The sequence below is a fragment of the Micropterus dolomieu genome, linkage group LG03 (genome assembly GCF_021292245.1).
Source record: "Micropterus dolomieu isolate WLL.071019.BEF.003 ecotype Adirondacks linkage group LG03, ASM2129224v1, whole genome shotgun sequence".
Taxonomy (NCBI): domain Eukaryota; kingdom Metazoa; phylum Chordata; class Actinopteri; order Centrarchiformes; family Centrarchidae; genus Micropterus; species Micropterus dolomieu.
The window spans coordinates 6,098,218-6,116,815 of record NC_060152.1 but is presented as its reverse complement, the minus strand read 5'-3'; the positions used below and the strand labels follow the sequence as shown (position 1 = coordinate 6,116,815).

At 39.3% G+C, this 18,598-nt stretch overlaps 1 protein-coding gene across 3 annotated transcripts; it reads left to right on the top strand.

The window, feature by feature from the left end:
* Positions 1-338: 338 nt before the first annotated feature.
* Positions 339-18,516, top strand: sept7b (septin 7b). Of its 3 annotated transcripts, none has more exons than XM_046044567.1 (15): positions 339-491; positions 985-986; positions 2,567-2,669; positions 4,312-4,418; positions 6,082-6,182; positions 6,342-6,476; positions 10,137-10,254; positions 11,136-11,228; positions 11,335-11,431; positions 11,787-11,838; positions 12,058-12,186; positions 13,541-13,561; positions 15,289-15,424; positions 16,739-16,881; positions 17,241-18,516. In XM_046044567.1, the coding sequence occupies exons 1-15, from the start codon at positions 452-454 to the stop codon at positions 17,278-17,280; spliced, it is 1,317 nt and encodes a 438-aa protein (XP_045900523.1). In that variant the 5' UTR covers positions 339-451; the 3' UTR covers positions 17,281-18,516. The 3 variants fall into 3 exon arrangements, with proteins under 3 accessions (XP_045900523.1, XP_045900525.1, XP_045900524.1); XM_046044568.1 differs by having other exon boundaries at positions 370-491; positions 2,570-2,669; XM_046044569.1 differs by lacking the exon at positions 13,541-13,561.
* Positions 18,517-18,598: the final 82 nt, after the last annotated feature.

The window sequence follows — 18,598 nt, the reverse complement described above, 5'->3', positions numbered from 1 at the left end:
TTCAATAGGGACCTCGCACGGTCGTGCTCGGGCCCTAAAAAAATAATCCGAGCAGATTCAATAGGGACCTCACACGGTCGTGCTCGGGCCCTAAATATAATCCGAGCAGATTCAATAGGGACCTCGCACGGTCGTGCTCGGGCCCTAAAAAAAAAAAAAAAAAAAAAAAAAAAAATATAATCCGAGCAAATTCAATAGGGACCTCACACGGTCGTGCTCGGGCCCTAAAAAGTGTTCCTCTTGAAAATCAAACTGGTTGTTATCGCGAGAACACACACAGAGTCAAAGGAATCACAAGTTATCGCGAGACTGGAGCGTGCCTCCCTTTGAGATTCACGTAGAATGTACGTCAGTCTTTCTGCGTAGATTCGTTGAGCGCGGCAAGCGTTGCGTGCCTCATAGTGCGTAGCTCCAGCAAAAAGTAGCGAGAAGGGGGAATGTCGGCTTGTGAATGATCGGTTTTGAGGCGGCAGGGAGCGTCAACGTTATGGGTGAGACTGCTGTAGTCAGATCCTGTCACGAATTATTCAGAAACCTGTGTTGTAAATTCCGACCTTGATAATTGTGTTGAACTCGATTCGATATTTGAATAATTCGGCTTTGCTGCTTTTTGGCTTCTGTAGTTGTCTGAGCAACCAACGCCCAGTCGTTCGACTCCAGTTGGATGGGTTGCTACTAGCTAGCAAGCTAATTGTTAGCCTGAGCTTCGCTAGCACCCTGCAAAACCTAACGGGAGTGTCATTTCCTGTCTTTTGGCTCTTTAGAAAAGTACTTCAGTAAACGTTTCTGTGTGTGTTATGTGAGCTAACATAATAAACCACGTCCACGCTCATGTTAGGGTGACATTCACTTGTTTTATAGCTTGTATACAAATACTAGTAATTTGACTAACTAGGTAACTTAGTGTCGTATGTTGGATTAAACAGCTCACGTTAATGCTAACTTCTTTGAACCTATGGGGAAACAGCATGGAACGGATGAGAGCTGTAGTGGATTTGTACTCGGCTCTTAGACCTTTTGTTAAATGACGTTTGAAAGTCTCACATTATGCGGAATACAGTCACTGTAGCTAGCTTTACATTTGTCCTTTAAAAATATTTTTACCTCGGAGGACAATGACGGGGAGATGGGGGCTGCATTAGCGTGTGATCAATAATTTGATTAAACTGCCATATTTGGAGCATCTAGGTTAGACAGTCAAAGCCAAACCAGGAAGATGGAGAACGGTTAGGTATAAAAAGGCGACGCCAGCCATCTAATCTGGATTACAGAAGATCTAGTACCTCAGAGTTCATGTTTGACTTCAAAGTTCATTAGCTTCAGACTGTGACATATTAGTCACAATACTGAACCTGGTGTTTCTTTCAAACTGAAACGACAAACTGTGAGTTTAGGAGAGCCTCTTAAAATCTGCACAAGCAAACTGTAGCTTAGTCCTCCACCTGCCACCACTTCCTTTTAACAGAACACACAAAGCCGGAAAGGAAACTGACAGCTGTCATTTTAAAATTATGCTTCTGGCATTTTCTTCTCAGGTTTTTCAGATTTGAAAATTCAGCTCTCATAAAAGATGACTGGTGAGGGTTTGCTAGGTGACCTGTCTGCAAAAACCCAATATGATTGACAAACTGAAGCAGTAGGATGCTGCTGAGATTAAACTGTACATCCTGTAGGCAAATCAGCATATTAAATCATAGTGTCACATAGAAGACATGTGGGCTGTTGATAGTAGGCGGGAGGTGCTTCGTAAGATGCAGAAATCCTCTTCTAGTACCCACAGGCGAAAAGAAAAAGCTGCATCAGTGAATGGACCCTGCTTTATGGTACTACTGACATTAAAAGAGCAAGTGGAGTGGAATATGTACCACGCTGGCCAAATGTCTGTGTTGTTACAGTAACCCAGATCATGAATCATTTTGCCCCAGGCTTCTCAGCTTGTGAAGCTGAATCTGAAGACAGAATGGTTTGTTTGTCAGATGGCCTGAGATTGATTCTCTGTTGCTTTTTTTTTGTTTTTGTGCTCTCTCCCTTTGCTTTCTGACCCTGGAAATGCTGGCTTTTCCTGCACATTTGGACTGCATTATACTGATCTACACAAAACAGCTGTGAGTATAGAAATGATCTCTATGCTTTAAGTAACTGGACAGTATTGTTTTCAACCATTATGTAAGGACATGCAGCTCTGCTGGACATAATTTAGAATTTTACTTAAGATCTCAAAAACCTCCAGTTAACCATCTGTGCCCTAAAACCTATGACATGATGCAGAACAAGCATCTAGAATATTTCCATTTGATTTAATGATGGCATCTTGGATTTGGATATTTCAGTGATTGTAAGTCTGATTTAGTTTTGTAAAGTAAGTAAGTGAAACTGTTAAAATGTTTTGTCTGACTTTGAATGCATATAAGGGAACATTGGGGTTCAGGTAATTAGACGATTGGGAGTGTATATCAGGTTTGGCAGCGTGGGAATAGCACAAATTTATAATAAAATACGTAAGCTTTGCGGGCTTGAAAGATTCCTAAATGGTTTTGATGTGTGTCTTTTTTTTACTGTCTTACAGCAGCAAAAGAATCTGGAAGGATATGTTGGCTTTGCAAGCCTCCCCAACCAAGTGTACAGGAAGTCTGTCAAGAGGGGCTTTGAGTTCACCCTGATGGTCGTTGGTAAGAACACACGCTGCTTAGGCCTCTGTTTGCCCTTGTTTCATATGAATCATTTCATTGTATTTATTGTGGTTGGCATTTAAAGTCCTTCACTGTGGTTTTTGAGAGCGAGAGAGAGAGGTTGTGCGTGTGCAGCCATATTGAAACACAAGGGACATGCTCTCAGTTTTGTAGTGTTAATTCCTCAGTCAGAGAAGAGGGGGGCCATTGCATTTCTTAGTGGAAGTTATCTTGATGTCAGGTCATTGACACTGTCTCCCAGAACAGAAACATTTGGGATGGGTTTATCTAGGGCTGCACTCAGCGAATCAAAAATGCAGACATCCTTTTAAAAGGCTTTGGTGTGGTGGTTGTCACTGGGCCAAGATCCTCCTCGGCCGATCAGTCCCTGTTTGGAGGGAAAATGTTTCCTCGGGTCAAAACCATTTCCTGTGATGGGACCGGCAGAATTTGTACCCAGCAAGCCTCTAAGAATAGCGCATACCCCATTGCTTCCACAACGCTTTGTTTCTACAGGATTTTGCTTACTGTACTGCTGATACATTTGCAGTGTTTTCATTGCAGTTATTAGATACTTACTTTAGAACATCCTCATAAAAGGTATTTAGATTTTTCTTGTTCCTGTTCTCTGCAGTGGTCCTCTGGAAACTGTGAATGCTTTGATGTCTTTGCAACAAATAGCTTCATTTTGGGAATAATTTCAGAAACAATACAACTGGCATTGCATCTAGCAACAAGGAAAGTAGAGGAGGTCCTCTGGGCTTGTTGATAGTTAAATGCTTGCCATTGTTCTTATGGTATCACCCTCTTGCATGGACACACATACACACATTTTCTTGGCTCTGATGAGCTGCGAGCCCACATGTCCCCGCCGTGCAACGCAATGCGTCACCAGTGTGGTGTGAAAGAGGGAAGCGGGATGAAAGATGGAAGAAGGGAAGGAGAGAGATGGGACTGGTATCACCAGCAGTGACTGGCACGTCTGCTCATGCCTCATGAAACACATGACCCAGCAACCTGTTCAGTTCACACATTGCAAAGCAGCACATTTCATAGGCCTGTCATCACTTGAGATTGCAGTAAATTTAACAAGCACATACCCAAAGCATTCCATGCATAAAATGTACGACAAAAAAATGGAACACAAGCTCCACGCGCTTTTGACTGTGTCGCTGGTGTAAATGGTGGCTTGTTAAATATTGACTTGTGGCCAACCGCCAATGCAGGCAATGTCATTGGTCATTTCAACTAATGATCCTTTTCATTGGGAGCTTGGAAACCGGGCACACAATGGTCAACCAAGCTTGAGAAGCCACCCAGACCACACAGCCAGTCAGCTGCACATAACAAGAGCCTTTGTCTGTTGTTTCCTTAGCCTTTTAACTGTCGACCCAAATGGATTAATGTCTTAGACAAATGTCAGTTGCGTCCTTGGATAGACACATGGCCTTTAATTGTCTTTAGGATATCAACCGTGATCTTTATGTGGATATATTGCAAGGGGATTGGATTTTGTACTATACATTTTAAATATTTTATTCCAAGTAATTCAATGCTTTACATTCTTGAACTATAACATGAAGAGTACAGGTCACACTGTTCCTGAAATACTGATTTGTCTTCTGCTTTTGCTTTTTTCCAGGTGAGTCAGGGTTGGGCAAATCCACGTTGATCAACTCTCTGTTCCTAACAGACCTTTATTCAGCAGAGTATCCTGGACCTTCCCATCGAATCAAGAAGACTGTACAGGTACATTTTGGCAAATAAATATTATCTTTGAGCTGAGATGTAGCATACTGTATTAAAACCCCAAGCAGATACAGAGGTGAAATAGCCACAGTTTTTTTTTATCTACAGCAAATGGCACAGTTAAAATTAACAACAGTGATCTGCTGTTACATTTCAGCTGTGGTTAGTATGAATCTCTAAACCACCAACAGCTTTGACAGCTATCTAAGCCATCATTTTGATGTTTTATTTGGCCAGATAACCAACACATAGATGTGTTGTGAATCATAGCACTTCTGTTTTCATGACAAAATGCCTACATAGTTTTCAATGTCTTCTTAACTCTGTAGCTCCCAAGTCACTGCCTTAGAATCTCTTAAGATGAACACAGTTAACTTAAGTTTCTTGGCTTGCTGTTTAACAGTTACAGCAGCAACAGGGCCATTAACAAAAAAAACATTATTATGAAAACTAGGTATAACAAATGTTCGGCAACCTAAATTAATCTGCCAAAAAATGCACTTTCAGGGTTTGGTCTAATAAATCAAAAGACCTTATAAGTTTTACCGAACAATTGCGTTGACATGTCAGCAGTGTGGAAGCAAAAATCACCGTTTGCAGACACTGTTCTGCTGAATTGAGCTGACAGGCAGGTTAGCAACTTTATCCTGTAAGTTTTTCTCTTTACGAAGACAAGTGTTGCAGTATGAGAGTCCTACCTGAAGAGAGGCTGTGAAGTCTTCATGTTACGCGACATGAGAACCACCAAGTAAATTGACACATGTAATTTACTTTACCGGATCCTCTCGGGCCTCGGACCCACCCACCAAAGTCCTGTGGGAAACACTGAGTAAAAAGGACATTTTGACTATTTAATTTATGCAATGGTAAAAAAAAAAATTGTGTTCGGTATTCAGGAAAGTTTTTCATTATTTTCGGCTTTGGCCAAGAATTTTCATTTCGGTGCGTCCTAATGAAAACCTACATGAATGCACTGAAAATGTGCCTCTTCTCTTTTGCACAAAACACTGTGTTACAGTGGCAGATAACCTCATCTGTTAAAAACAAAGAATTATCTACGTGTTTCCCACCGTAAGTCATGCGAACTGATCAACAAAGAACATGGAACTAGTTAACCCTTAGGTTTAACATTAGCAAACATCAATCTGAATATTGTAAAGATAAGAAAAGTGTGTTACTTTTAGATTTCTTTTCATTTGGCTTTTTAGAATTAGATACAGCTGACATGATTTGGAAAAAAATATTTTTACCACACTGTGATGATGTTTGACTCATTAAAGACATGCAGTCTCATGTTGATTTAAACAAATCAAACTCAGCTGCTGCCATAAATGCCACATTCTTTAATTAGACAGCGTTGTCCTGAACCTTGAGTGCCTCAAGTGCTGCATTTTATCTTTCTGGTTTCTGACTGAAAGTATCGGTATCTCCAGATTCTTGTGTGCTTCTCAGGTTTCTCAGCATAGTTAACTAATAGCACAGTGTGAGATGGCGTGCTGTTACATGCTGCTAGCTTGAAGTGTTTTCTATTTGAAATGTATGATTTCACACCCATCCTCCCATATTGTGTTTTCATTTATTTTTATTAAATGTTTTGGTTTCAAAGTCCCAGTTTGTGGCAGAAATAAACACAATGTGCCCTTCATTCTTTCTCCTGTGTCAGGTGGAGCAGTCCAAAGTTTTAATAAAGGAAGGCGGTGTCCAACTGCTCCTCACAATAGTTGACACCCCAGGGTTCGGAGATGCTGTTGACAACAGCAACTGGTAAGTATTGCCACAGCTTCAGCTCAGCACAGATACTATTCCTTCATTTATAATAAATATAATGTCAAAAATACCCTGCAACATTACTAATTCAGCGGATACTTGTGGGACTTTGTGGGAAATGGTTTCTTTACGGAATATGTAATTTGTATTATGCAGCTGGCAGCCAATCATCGACCACATAGACAGCAAGTTTGAAGACTACCTGAACTCAGAATCCCGAGTGAATAGACGACAAATGCCCGATAGCCGAATCCACTGCTGCCTGTACTTCATCGCCCCCTCGGGACACGGGTGAGTCTGGGAGACAAGTTCATTTTGTGAGTGCTTTTATTCAGAGCACCCTATAACAACCATGTTGTTAGAATGGGCAGATCCAATGAGGATCAAGCTCTTGAATTGACACTAGAAAGGAAGAAAAGAATGAATAGGGCTGGATAAAGGAAAAGGTTGGAATAGGAGGGGGGGAACAGTGAGAGGAAGAGAGTGAAAGGGACATGAGAGGTCAAGAGTGCCCGGACGGTCAGAGGAGCTAGTTTGTGACAGGAAGTGAAGGTTGCGGGTTCAGATCCCTGTGCAGTATGGAAAATCCAGGAAAAGGCTGCCGATAAAGCACCTATTCTTTTGCATTTTCAGAATCAGAAGGAACTTTATTGCCAAGTAGTGTTTTACACACACGAGGAATTTGCTTTGGTGATAAGGTGCCACATGTAAACAAACATACAGTTGACATAAATAAATGTAGAAATATATAAATATGGAATAGACAATGCAAGTTATAAAAGAATATTAAAAAGAATAGAGAAAAATAACGATTTGCAGAGAAAGAACAACGTTGCTAATATTTACATGTACATTATTCTGGGTTTGTGTTGTGTAGACGTATTGCAATGGAAGAGAATATTGTGTACATAAATATATAAATTGACAATATAAAAATATACAAGAATAAATCAACAATTAACAATTCAGCAAGGTGCTAAACTGCCCACTGCTTCTGGAGCAGCTCAGTGGCACGCAGCATGAAGCTGTGGTCCTGCCGGGCAGCTCGTGAGTGTGTGCAGTAAATATGTGTGTTGTTTTACTCTAGCTCCTACAACTACTCCTACAGGCCATTGCTGTAAATTATCATGTGACTCAGCTTGTCTTGCAAAATAAGGGTTAAAACTTGGAGCTTGTAAAAAGGGAGGGTGGGGGCAGAAGCAGTACAGGAAGAATCTGGCAAAATGCCCAGCAGATGATACAGATTGTTAAATATTTCATAGAGATGACCGTGTGGACAATTAATAGTATTAATAATATTATTCACAGTCAACCAGAAACCTCTATAGTTAGTTCACTGATCAGATGTGCTCAGCTTGTGCTTATTTTAAGATGTGTACGTGTCTTGTGTGATGCACAATTCAGTCAAAGAGCAGAAAGTGTGGGAGTAGTGAAATTGAAAAACTTGTTGTTTCCAGAGAAAAAAAAGCTGATAACTCATTTAAATACTTGTATGGGTTTAAAAATGATGCTAATATGAAAGCGTAGCCCAGAACTCTTGAAGAAGTCCAAAAGGAGCTTATGGTGTTTGCCATTTTAGGGCAGGATGTTTTTTGTGTTTGTGTCGAGATACCGAATTTGTGTACATACATATCTTCATTGTGCACTCACATGCTTTTAAAGCTGTTGACTGTAAGTTAGTCTAAACAAGGAAGAAGCCTCTGTCCTCCCTTGTCCTTGTGTTTTTGTCTGTCCTCTGTGAGACATTGTGTTTGTACAAGCGTGTGTTCTGTACTCACACTAGCCTTGAGGATGGGCAGCATATGTACACGCACAGAGCATCCCCTCATAACACCAGCTGACTGCTCTCACGCAGCAGCACAATGACCTCCAACAATGAGAGACAGTCTGGACATCGAGCTCCCAGCTGATCTCTGGTGACTGGTTTTCTTAAAGATTTGAGGACGGTCATTAATCATTAAACAGGGCCTTCCCCAAAACTGTGGTGGAACCCAATTATTAGAGATGTTTTCTGACATTGTGAACATCAGTACGTACAGCTGAAATGATTTATCGATCGACAGAATTAATAATCTGTAGCTGTTTTGGCTGTTCAGTCAAAAATAATAAATGTTGAGAAAAATTGCAGTTTCTCAAGTTCCAACTTCTGAAATGTGAGGAGGATTTGCCTCTTCTCTTTGTCATATATCATATTAAACAGCCAGACAAAACAAGACATTAAGAGACCTTTGGCTTTGTAAAGTTGTGAGAGATATATATTTATAATATATAGACCAAACGACTAATTTAACACATTGGCTGATCAAGGGATAATGAAAATAATTAAGTATTGCCCTATTGGTAAGTAAGTTATTTTTGGTGTAACAGTACTGTTTCAATAAACATTTTGACATCTAATTTAGTTGTTATATTCTTTTTATGTCAAGTAGCTGTTTGCAGACACTGTTCTGCTGAATTTTCTCCTAGCACATCCACTCCATCTGTGGCTGACTTCTTAGAAAAGGCAAAAAAATGGTCTGAACAGCTTTGCGTGTTTGTTACTCGGTTGTGAGAAGCCGATTAAGCTAGCTGCAACTAAATTTGGAGTGCACACGTATTCAAGCTTTTATGGTAAATCCACTGAAACGGACCAGTGCGAGCTGACAGGCAGAGTAGCGACTTTATCTTTTCATTTTCTCTTTTTACAAAGACGAGTGTTGCAGTATGAGAATCCTACCCGAAGAGAGGCTGTGAAGTCTTTGTTACGCGATATGAGAACCGGCTTTGGCTTGGGTCGGACAAGAATTTTCATTTCGGTACATCCCTATATATTGTGCTTGTTTGGGGTTTATATTGGTCCCTGTTCTGTAAAAAGATAGGTCTAGGACATGTTTAGCCTGACAGATGCTGAGTCACATATGAGATTGATGTTTTGGGAACAGCACATTCTCCTTGTCAGTTTGTGTAGGGTCAAAGCAGTGAAAACTGTAGACCTTCATGGCTGGTTTTATTTTAGTTTACATCATTTAATGTGTTATATTGAAATACTAGATATTGCTGATACAATACAGCTATGAAATATTGATATCAGCTAACATTTAGCAATGAACTGAACTATCTGTCTACTCATTTCTGTTAGTGATGTGGTGTTTGTTGAACAAAGGGCATGCGGCTGTATATGTGACTGCTCCATGGACCAGCTGTCATTATAGGTTTATTATAAAAGTTTATCATGCCCACTGTATTTGCAGCAGCATCTATTATGTCACCTGTCAATCATGTTCGTAGGATCTTCAGTACATTTAATCTGACAAATGGAGAACCAGTATTTCAGATAAAAACACTTGTTATCAGCTGTTGCATTCAGTTTGTTAGTATGTCCGTGTAGCACTGTGTTGTATATTGACCTGCATGGCCGTTAGCAACGTGGCAAACATGCATCCCACCCTTCATACTGGCAGCATCATATTCTGCTTCAGGGCAGAGTTTGACTTAGAGGGATATTTCCACTGTGCCTTCAAATAATCCAAGATTAAATTACATTTTATAACAAAATATAAAATTAAACGCAAAGTTTTAGCTCAATAATTCACTAATGTCAAATGTTATTTATTGAGCTCAATAACAGCCAAGAATAGCAACACTTTGTCACGACTACAAGGTAATTTCTGTGGACATTATAAACATCAGTCAGGCATCACAGATACTTTTCTATATTTGGTTTAGCTCTATTTCTCCTTGGGTTGTCTAAGGAAAAGCCAACCAAGAAACTGTGATCAAATGGAAATCCAAAAGCCAGTCGGCCCTAAAATATCCCATTTACTGCCATAATGACAAAGGAGTCAGTATAGCAGAGGAGTAAATTTGCTACTACATACTCTGTACAAGGTACAGAGTGATTCAAAATGATTTGACACTGTTTGCAGTATCCAGCTGAACTACATGTAAAGCTATATCTTTATCTCCATGCAGACTAAAGCCCTTGGACATTGAGTTCATGAAACGGTTGCACGAGAAAGTCAATGTCATCCCACTGATCGCCAAAGCAGACACCCTCACCCCAGAGGAATGCCAACAGTTCAAGAAACAGGTCAGTGGTTTCCACAGCTGCATACTACTGCAGAAAACGTATCCAAGAGCTTCTACTGTGGTCATCGGTATGTTGGAGAAAATGTGCATCATGAAGCAAACCCAAATAAAGCAAACCCTCTTAGATGTTTGTACAACGATCCCTTGCACTGTGTGAACGTTGTCTGTGAATTATTCATGCGTATAAGTACAAAAGGAAATATTAATAGCTTCTCTAAGTAGGAGCATTGCAAACAGTTTCATTTTGCAATGTGCTTTTGTGTGATATGCTTTATTACACGCATTGTTGGTACACATCAGCGTCTGTTAACTTCTTCTTTTAAATTAGGAACATATCAGGTTACATTAGAACCTTCCGTTTTAACCATGTTGTCCACAACAAAAAGGCATCTTCAGCATCAAGTTAGGCTATAACTGACTGTGCCAATAAGCCCGTTTACTCTATAAAGTAACTATATTAACACTAGATGAGATGAGGAGAATGAAACTGATTTGTAAGTTAATATAGCTCTCGAAAACACAACAATGGGTTGCATCTAGTGTCACATAATAACATTTCTCAATATCAGATTGCGACACACGTTACCACAAACAAATTAGCAATTTTGAGTGTCTCATTACATTCCATTTATTCATTTAGCTGATGCTTTTATCCAAAACGACTTACAAATGCTTTACATGTCAGAGGCGTGCTCAGGGACACATTGGTGGATTCATATTGCAATGTATCAACTAAAACTGTATGTTTGTACTGTAGCCTTTACAAGGGTTTTAGTAGATATTATGAAAGAACATTAGACTACAGGTGGTACCTGTTTTGATTAGCCATTTCCAATTAGCTCTGCCAGAAAATTTCTAAAAGATCTTCTCTTTTTCTGCCAGATCATGCGGGAAATCCAAGAGCACAAAATCAAGATCTACGAGTTTCCTGAGACGGATGACGAAGAAGAGAACAGGCTGGTCAAAAAAATAAAGGTACTGTATGTCACCAGACATTTCATATCACAAAAGTGTACTAGTTTGTTACAAACCCACACTCATGTACTTGTATTAATAATGCTAAATATTATTCTTTTGCCAGGAGAAGTTGCCACTTGCTGTAGTAGGAAGCAACACCATCATTGAGGTGAACAGCAAGAGGGTCAGAGGGAGACAATACCCCTGGGGTGTTGCAGAAGGTATCAATGTCAACTTATTTTGCCACAGTGAGAAATGCCTACTGCTGAAATTCAGTTAAAGGAATAGAAAGAAGTGATGCAAATGAATGTGAGCAATCAATAAAAAAGTAAGATTTAAAAATATACCAATATAAAACTGTAAGAATATTGTGTCTGTATCCAACATGTTAGAAAAGTTCTTGTGTAACTTTTCAAAGCGTCATGAGAGGACAGCATTCCTGAAAACAGGAGTTGAACCGTACTTATGTTCCTATGTTTCCCTGCATTGTTCAGTGCATCAGACACAAGATGTAACAAGGTTATTTTTTTCCTCCTCCTGATAATTGGCTGACTGACTTCTTGTTTTCCCTTCTAGTTGAAAACAGTGACCACTGCGACTTTACCATCCTCAGGGATATGCTGATCAGGTACTAAAAAAAAATCAGTATCATTTACCATTAATAAACACTTCAATCAACCAGGCAGTTTAATAAACAAAGACTCTATAAAGATGGGCTAAGTTATCTTTTTTGTATAAAAGGATAAATGAAAATCAGTTGTTTGATTGTGTTGGATCTGAAAGAGCAGTTGAAACATTACTCAGAGGGCATTTAAAATACTTTGAATTCTTTGTCGTCCAACCCCAGAACTCACATGCAGGACCTGAAGGATGTGACAAACAACGTCCACTATGAAAACTACCGCAGCAGGAAGCTGGCTGCTGTCACCTACAATGGTGTGGACAACAACAGGGTGAAAGGTCAACTGTCCACCAAGTAAGTCTGGAAAAAAGTACACTGAGAAATCAGTTGTAGTTGAGGCAGACATGAGAAGTTTAGCCTTATTTTTAGCTGCAACTTAGATTGTGTAGAATAGAACAGGACCTCTGAATTGTCCTTGGTTTATTAAGCTACTTTACAAGCCTTTTAAAGTTTGGGAGATTACTGTATCACCAATCAAATGCTGCAGATATTTGCTTCTCTCCTCTACCAGGACAGAACCAGTGATTACCTGAAGGCTATTTAGGATGTCATTTCAGTATTCTGAATGGAAGTTATTCATACAGATACAGATCTTTCACAGTGTGTTGGGATTGGCCCTCCAGTTCTTATTGTATATTGGATAGAGTAAGTTTTGTGGGCTTTTAAGGGGTGTAATTTTTCACACATGGATATGCTAAACTAAGTGGGACACATTTGTTAAACAGGGTACATGCAGGTCTTGAAAAATCTGAAAAGGCATTGAATTCAGTTTCTTCCAAAAACAACCACAGAAGGTATTAAAAAGTCTGATGAAAAATAGTGAAAAAATGTTTTAGGACCCGATGATGGGCAGAATTGTTATACACTTCTAAACTAAAAGTGGTATTGTTTTCAGCAGCCGGTTGTGATGTTCCGACAAAAAACTGAAATTAACTTGAAAGAATGAATCATTTTAAATGAGGTAATCCATCCATCCAGTTTATGCTGCTCACATTAACTTAATTATTTACATCATTGGAAATTAGTGTTATATACTGCTTTATAATACTGAAAATTGGTTTTCCATCATACTTTCATACGTGTGGTATAAACAAGGTCTTAAACCTTGAATATAATTGGCCTGTTGCCAGTGATTTGCAGGCTGAGTTGTCACATTATTGACTTCTGTCCTCATTTCTTTAAGTATTTAGGCTCCATGTAACTGGAAAAGTCTAAGTTGGAGGACTTCATTCATTGCCCATTTCTTCTCTGTTAGTGCTTTTGTCGTAGCCTCTCACTGTACTACTTTGCATAAAACAAGCCATTGATTTTCATTCAAAGCACCATGCTGCTTTCTCATACATGTAGACACAAGCAAATGGCTAACCCACACACTAAAATTCTAGCCCTACAGCTAAATGGAGGCCTCACACTGCTGATGCTAACACACAGCTAAATGTTTGCCCAACTCAGCTAATGTATTTGACACCCAGCTCACAAAGCTGACATATATTTTTCAAGCTTTCTGTTTTCCATTTGCTGTAAAGAAGTCACAGAACATGTCTAAAAGACCGTAGTTTTATTTTAGTGCATGACCTCATTATCGCATGTTGTGTTTCTGTGCGTGCGTGTGTGTGTTTGGTTGTATGTGTTTTTGTTTTTTTTTTAGACAAGACACAGTTGAAGGAATGTAAGTGGTCATTTTTTCTTATTTTTGAGGCCCTTGTATATGATGATCATTTTTCTGTACCCTTTTTTTTTTTTTTTTCTCCCCCGTTGGCTGCAATTGGGTGTTTTCTTTTCCTTCCTGACTTCCCCCTGTCAGTAGATATTTCCAGGAGGAAAAACTGTGAATTGCCACACTTGTGAATATAGTTTGAAAGCTACCAATGTGATGCATTCATTTTTTCCCCAACAAAGCCTTTCAGTCTTTCCACCGGTGTATTCATTGCTGCTTCTACCTGCTGCTGATGTTAGTCCTGCTTGGAGTAATAACAGAGACCTGTACATGAAACATATGGAGTGGTTAATAATGATTATGAGGTGCACCACATTAGCATAATTCCTTTATGTTTAAATTACTTAAAGCTACAACTTAGATCATAGTAAATTTGAGATAAAAATGTTCTTGTCAAAGCTGCATTCCTCCTTTAGTTGTAATGTTCTCGTCACTCATCTTGATAAGCCCTTATCTCTGAGAATGTGTCTGGCCTGATGTGGATGCAACAGGCATCCATTCAACATGTTGAACATTTGTGTACTGAACTTAGAGTTGTGCTGAAATGAATTCGTGTTAAAGCCTCTGAAAACTTGGCTTTCAAATCTGAAGAGTTACTGTATAACCTTAAATATTTAGGACTAAATATATCGATATAACAAAGTTAAAGTTTGGAGAAAAAACAGTCTTTTGTATCATTTATTTACTTATTTAGGAGTTTAACACGTTAAGTCCCCCTAAAAGAGGGGTGAAGCGGGCACCGTTCATCCACAAGTTTAGCTTTACAGAGTTTTGTTTTCTTTCTACGGTTGTTATTGTATACATTCCTAGCTACTAACCTTGCCTTAGTAATCACAAAGTGATGTTGTCAACCTAAATCTTAAAAATTACTACAAAGCCTGACTGTAAGACTTTTTTAGTTTGTTGCTTGGCTTTAAGGTTTTATCGTTTTCTCCTTTGTGTCCTTGAACCCTCTTTTTCCGAATGTACATTCCTCGTAATCACAAATAGTCTCTCCACATATGTCATGACAGGTCTCTGTACACTTGCACTGCAACAACATATCCTGGTGAGCTCCACTAACATTTAACCCACCACCAGCACTAACAGTTAGTGTTCACAGGTTCCTTGTATTAGCTTCTGGGTCCTCCTTCTGGCTCTCAAAGATCTCTCCTGGTTTGTTTGGTTTCCCGTTCTTGTCACAGCCTTGTTTGATCCTGTCTTTCCGAAACCTTTACCCGTTCTTCCGTTTTCCCTGCTGAACCCCAACATGTTCTTTGGGAAATGAGGACCAATGCTGTAATGAAACAATTTGAGATTTGTGCAGAGCTACATCAGTTTGTTGTCTTTCTGTCAGCGCTTGGAGGAAAAACTTTGCATATTTTACTTTCACCTGTTTAGTGAAAACAGGTAAAGGTGAAACACGCTCCCTCCTTTCTCTTGGTCATATTTTCTTCTGTAAAGTTTTTGAATCTGAAATCATGCAAACACCTTGCTAATATAAGATTTATATATATTTTTTTTAACAGTCACAAAGTCCGACAGAATTTATACTGTTCACAGTGTATCAGCAAACTGATGAGTGGGTCGGCGCTGGTAATGCCCTGTAGTGCTGGTCTAAATCTGTATGTGTTTGTGCGTGTTTTCGTGTGTGTGTGTGTGTGTGTGTGTGCGCACGCTCTCACATGCTCTTCATGCAGGAGTCCCATGGCCCAGATGGAGGAGGAGAGGCGAGAGCATGTGACTAAGATGAAGAAGATGGAGATGGAAATGGAGCAAGTATTTGAGATGAAGGTGAAGGAAAAAGTGCAGAAGCTCAAAGACTCAGAAGCAGAGGTAAAACACACAACGCACATGCCTGGTTTACTGAATACTGCACTTCATTCCCTTGTGAAGTTACTCTCAGTCTGGGCTCCTTCCTTTTGTGTTGATGTGTTAGTGGTAGTTTCAGCGGTTAGAAGTGTGAGTGAGCTTTACGAGAACCTGTGGCTGATTTGTGTAAATGGATGTCCTTTTTCTACCTATGTGTTTTATTTATTTGTCTCTGAAATCAAGTTGTAGGTCAGTGCAATTTACATGTGTGTAATGTGCAGATTGTAGGACTGTTGAGTAGGGCTGGGCAATAAAACAATAATGATAATTATCCCAGTATAATTTTCCTCAACAATATAATTGTCAATAAATATTTTGTTTAATTCATTTGAATCACGAACAAATTAGCACTTAATTTTTCTATTAAAATGTTTATTTTGTTGAGGAAAAGGGACTGAAAATCATATTTGTTGAAAATTTGTTAAGTGGTCCCCTGTTTGGCATCAAGTATTTGTCACATTCTGACCATAAAGAAAAGTTTAACCACATAATTAACCATCCGGTTTCTTCAGTTTTCACTTGGGAGCAAAAAACTGCCTTTAAACTAAAAAGAAATAAGGCTTTGACATTTATCGTAATAATTATCGTTATCGAATTTTAGGCCATATCGCCCAGCCCTACTGTTGAGTCATGTCAGTGTTAAACAATATCTATTGACATCTTTTTTAGAGAATTTCAATGTGTGTAGATAATTATTGCAACAAAATTACAAGCTTATTTTTATAAAATAGAAAACAAGATAGCCAAATACGAATATATAGATCCATGTTTTGGCACGCTGTGGTCTACACATTGTTCTGCGACAAGAACATTGCTGCTATCTGTTTACATCAGGTTGGCTGATACCTAAACTTTGAATATTGTCCAGTCATGACTTCCACTGTTGATAAGAGGTTCCTCCTTTAACAGTTCTACATGAAGAGTGTGTAAAAGAAGTGCTGATTTGTGCCATTTGTGCTCATCTGACAACTAATTAATGAATTAGTTTTTGCCCCTGTCAAATCAGCCTGCACATTACAACCTGGGTTTGTTCAACTGCCAAAAATATTACAGCACTACGAGGCTCTTTGGTTTCACTTTGATTCAGTTACATTATTATCTGTTTAAAGGCCCGTCTGCATGCAGTGTAACTAAAGAGGGTCTTGTTGTGTGTAAAAAGCTCTGTAGTTCACATGTGTTGCAATTTGTGTGCTGTATTCGAATTTATTGGCTGCATACGTGACCATGCATTTCGGTACAATGTGCTGACTTCCTTCTCTGTCCTGTCTCTTTCTGTAGCTTCAGCGGCGTCACGAGCAGATGAAGAAGAACCTGGAGGCTCAGCACAAGGAGCTGGAGGAGAAGAGACGCGTGTTTGAGGACGAGAGAGCAAACTGGGAGGCCCAGCAGCGCCTGGAGCAGCAGAAGCTGGAGGCCTCCAGGTACAACTAACACTCGCTGTCACACGTTTAATGGTGTCTGTTTTCACACACCCAAGCATTTAAGCTCCCGTATCATGCTCAAATTCATGCACTGTGGGATTAACGTGGACCGTAAGTTTCAGTGGAGGGTAAATGGTGGGCAGTGATGGATTAGTGCCACCTCCTCATATAAGCACAAAAATGGACTGACGGAACATCTGTTGTTCCCTCAACAATCCCTTTTTAATCTTACTTCCTACAAACATAACTTGCAAAGTGGTGTATAGATTTGCTACTAGTAGATCTGAAAGTAAAAGAGCTGACATTATTTAAAATATAGTTACTGATTCTATAGCATGTGTGTCTTTCCTCCTCTGCAGGACTCTGGAGAAAAACAAAAAGAAAGGCAAGATCTTTTAAAAGACAGTCAGCAGGACCACCCCAACTCGAGTTATTTCTGTTTGCCAACGTTGCCAGTCAGGACACCAGTGTGTGGCACTGACATCCCCCACCGTCTCCTCCTCCTCCTCCTCCTTCTCCTTCTCCCTTCCCTCCCTTTTCTCCACCCCTCCTTGCCCCCATCCCTGCTCTGTCGGCCAGCACAGCTGAGCTCCTGCTCCTCGCCACTAGAAAGGGGTATGTGGGGAGGTGGAGGGAGTCTACAGTGAAGCAGAACTACCACCACAGAGCCCCCCCGCTGCCTCGGGACTGAATGTCACAAAAAGAATAAACCCCATTTTTTGAAAGGCAAAGAAAGGCCAAACCCATATTATTTTAATTATTATTATTATTATTATTATTATTGGTGTTATTATTATTATTATTATTATTGTTGTTGTTATAACTGAATACTGTCCCTGCCTCCACTTGCTGCTCTTTTTTTTTTTTTTTTTTTTTTTTTTTTTTTCTTTCTTCCCAAGGTTGCTTTTAAATGACCGATTTGTACAGTTCAATGGAGAGCACCACAGACAAAAAAAAAAATACCCATGTCTGACTGTTGTACAATCACGTTCTGGTGAATTTTATTTGTTTACAGGTAAAACGACAGTAACAGTAAGTGAACAATTAACCTGATCTTCCATCATGTATTCAAGTAAGAAGAGGACAAGGCATTAACTAATCCTTTTAATTTTATTTCTTTTGAGTGTATCTGGTAAACCCTTAACCCTTCTCTGATCAGTGTGACAGTCAATGGGGAAAACCTGAAATCAAGAATAACAATAAAATGCACCTTGGGCCTTTTTATAGATTCAAAAAATGGCTACAGCTTCTTTTTTTCTGAAATGTTATGCTTTCTTCCTCTGTGTTTAGCTTTTTCCATTAGCCTTGGACCACCATTTATAATGTCATAAGTGTTATATTTCACTTTAGTTTATTTTTATATATACCGAGCCAGCTGAAGTCATAACTTCTTTTGTATGTTAAGAAACTCCTCAGAGACTTGAGAGCAGCATCCGCTGTTTTCACAAAAAACGGTGATTCTGGACGCTTTAAAATGAAACAAACAAAATTTCAATCACTCTGCGGAAACGATCAGTGGGGAATGAAGAGTCAACACCGCAATTAGCTTTGGCTATGTACTCCATCTCTGTATTTTTAATTTTATTTTTCATTTGTATTGTACAAAGTCACTTAATAAACCTGTGATGATATTGAGCAGTGAGATGGGTTTATTATGAAAAGTGGTGTGGACAGTTTTTGTGAGCTGATGTTACTTTTTAAACAAGACACTTTTTAT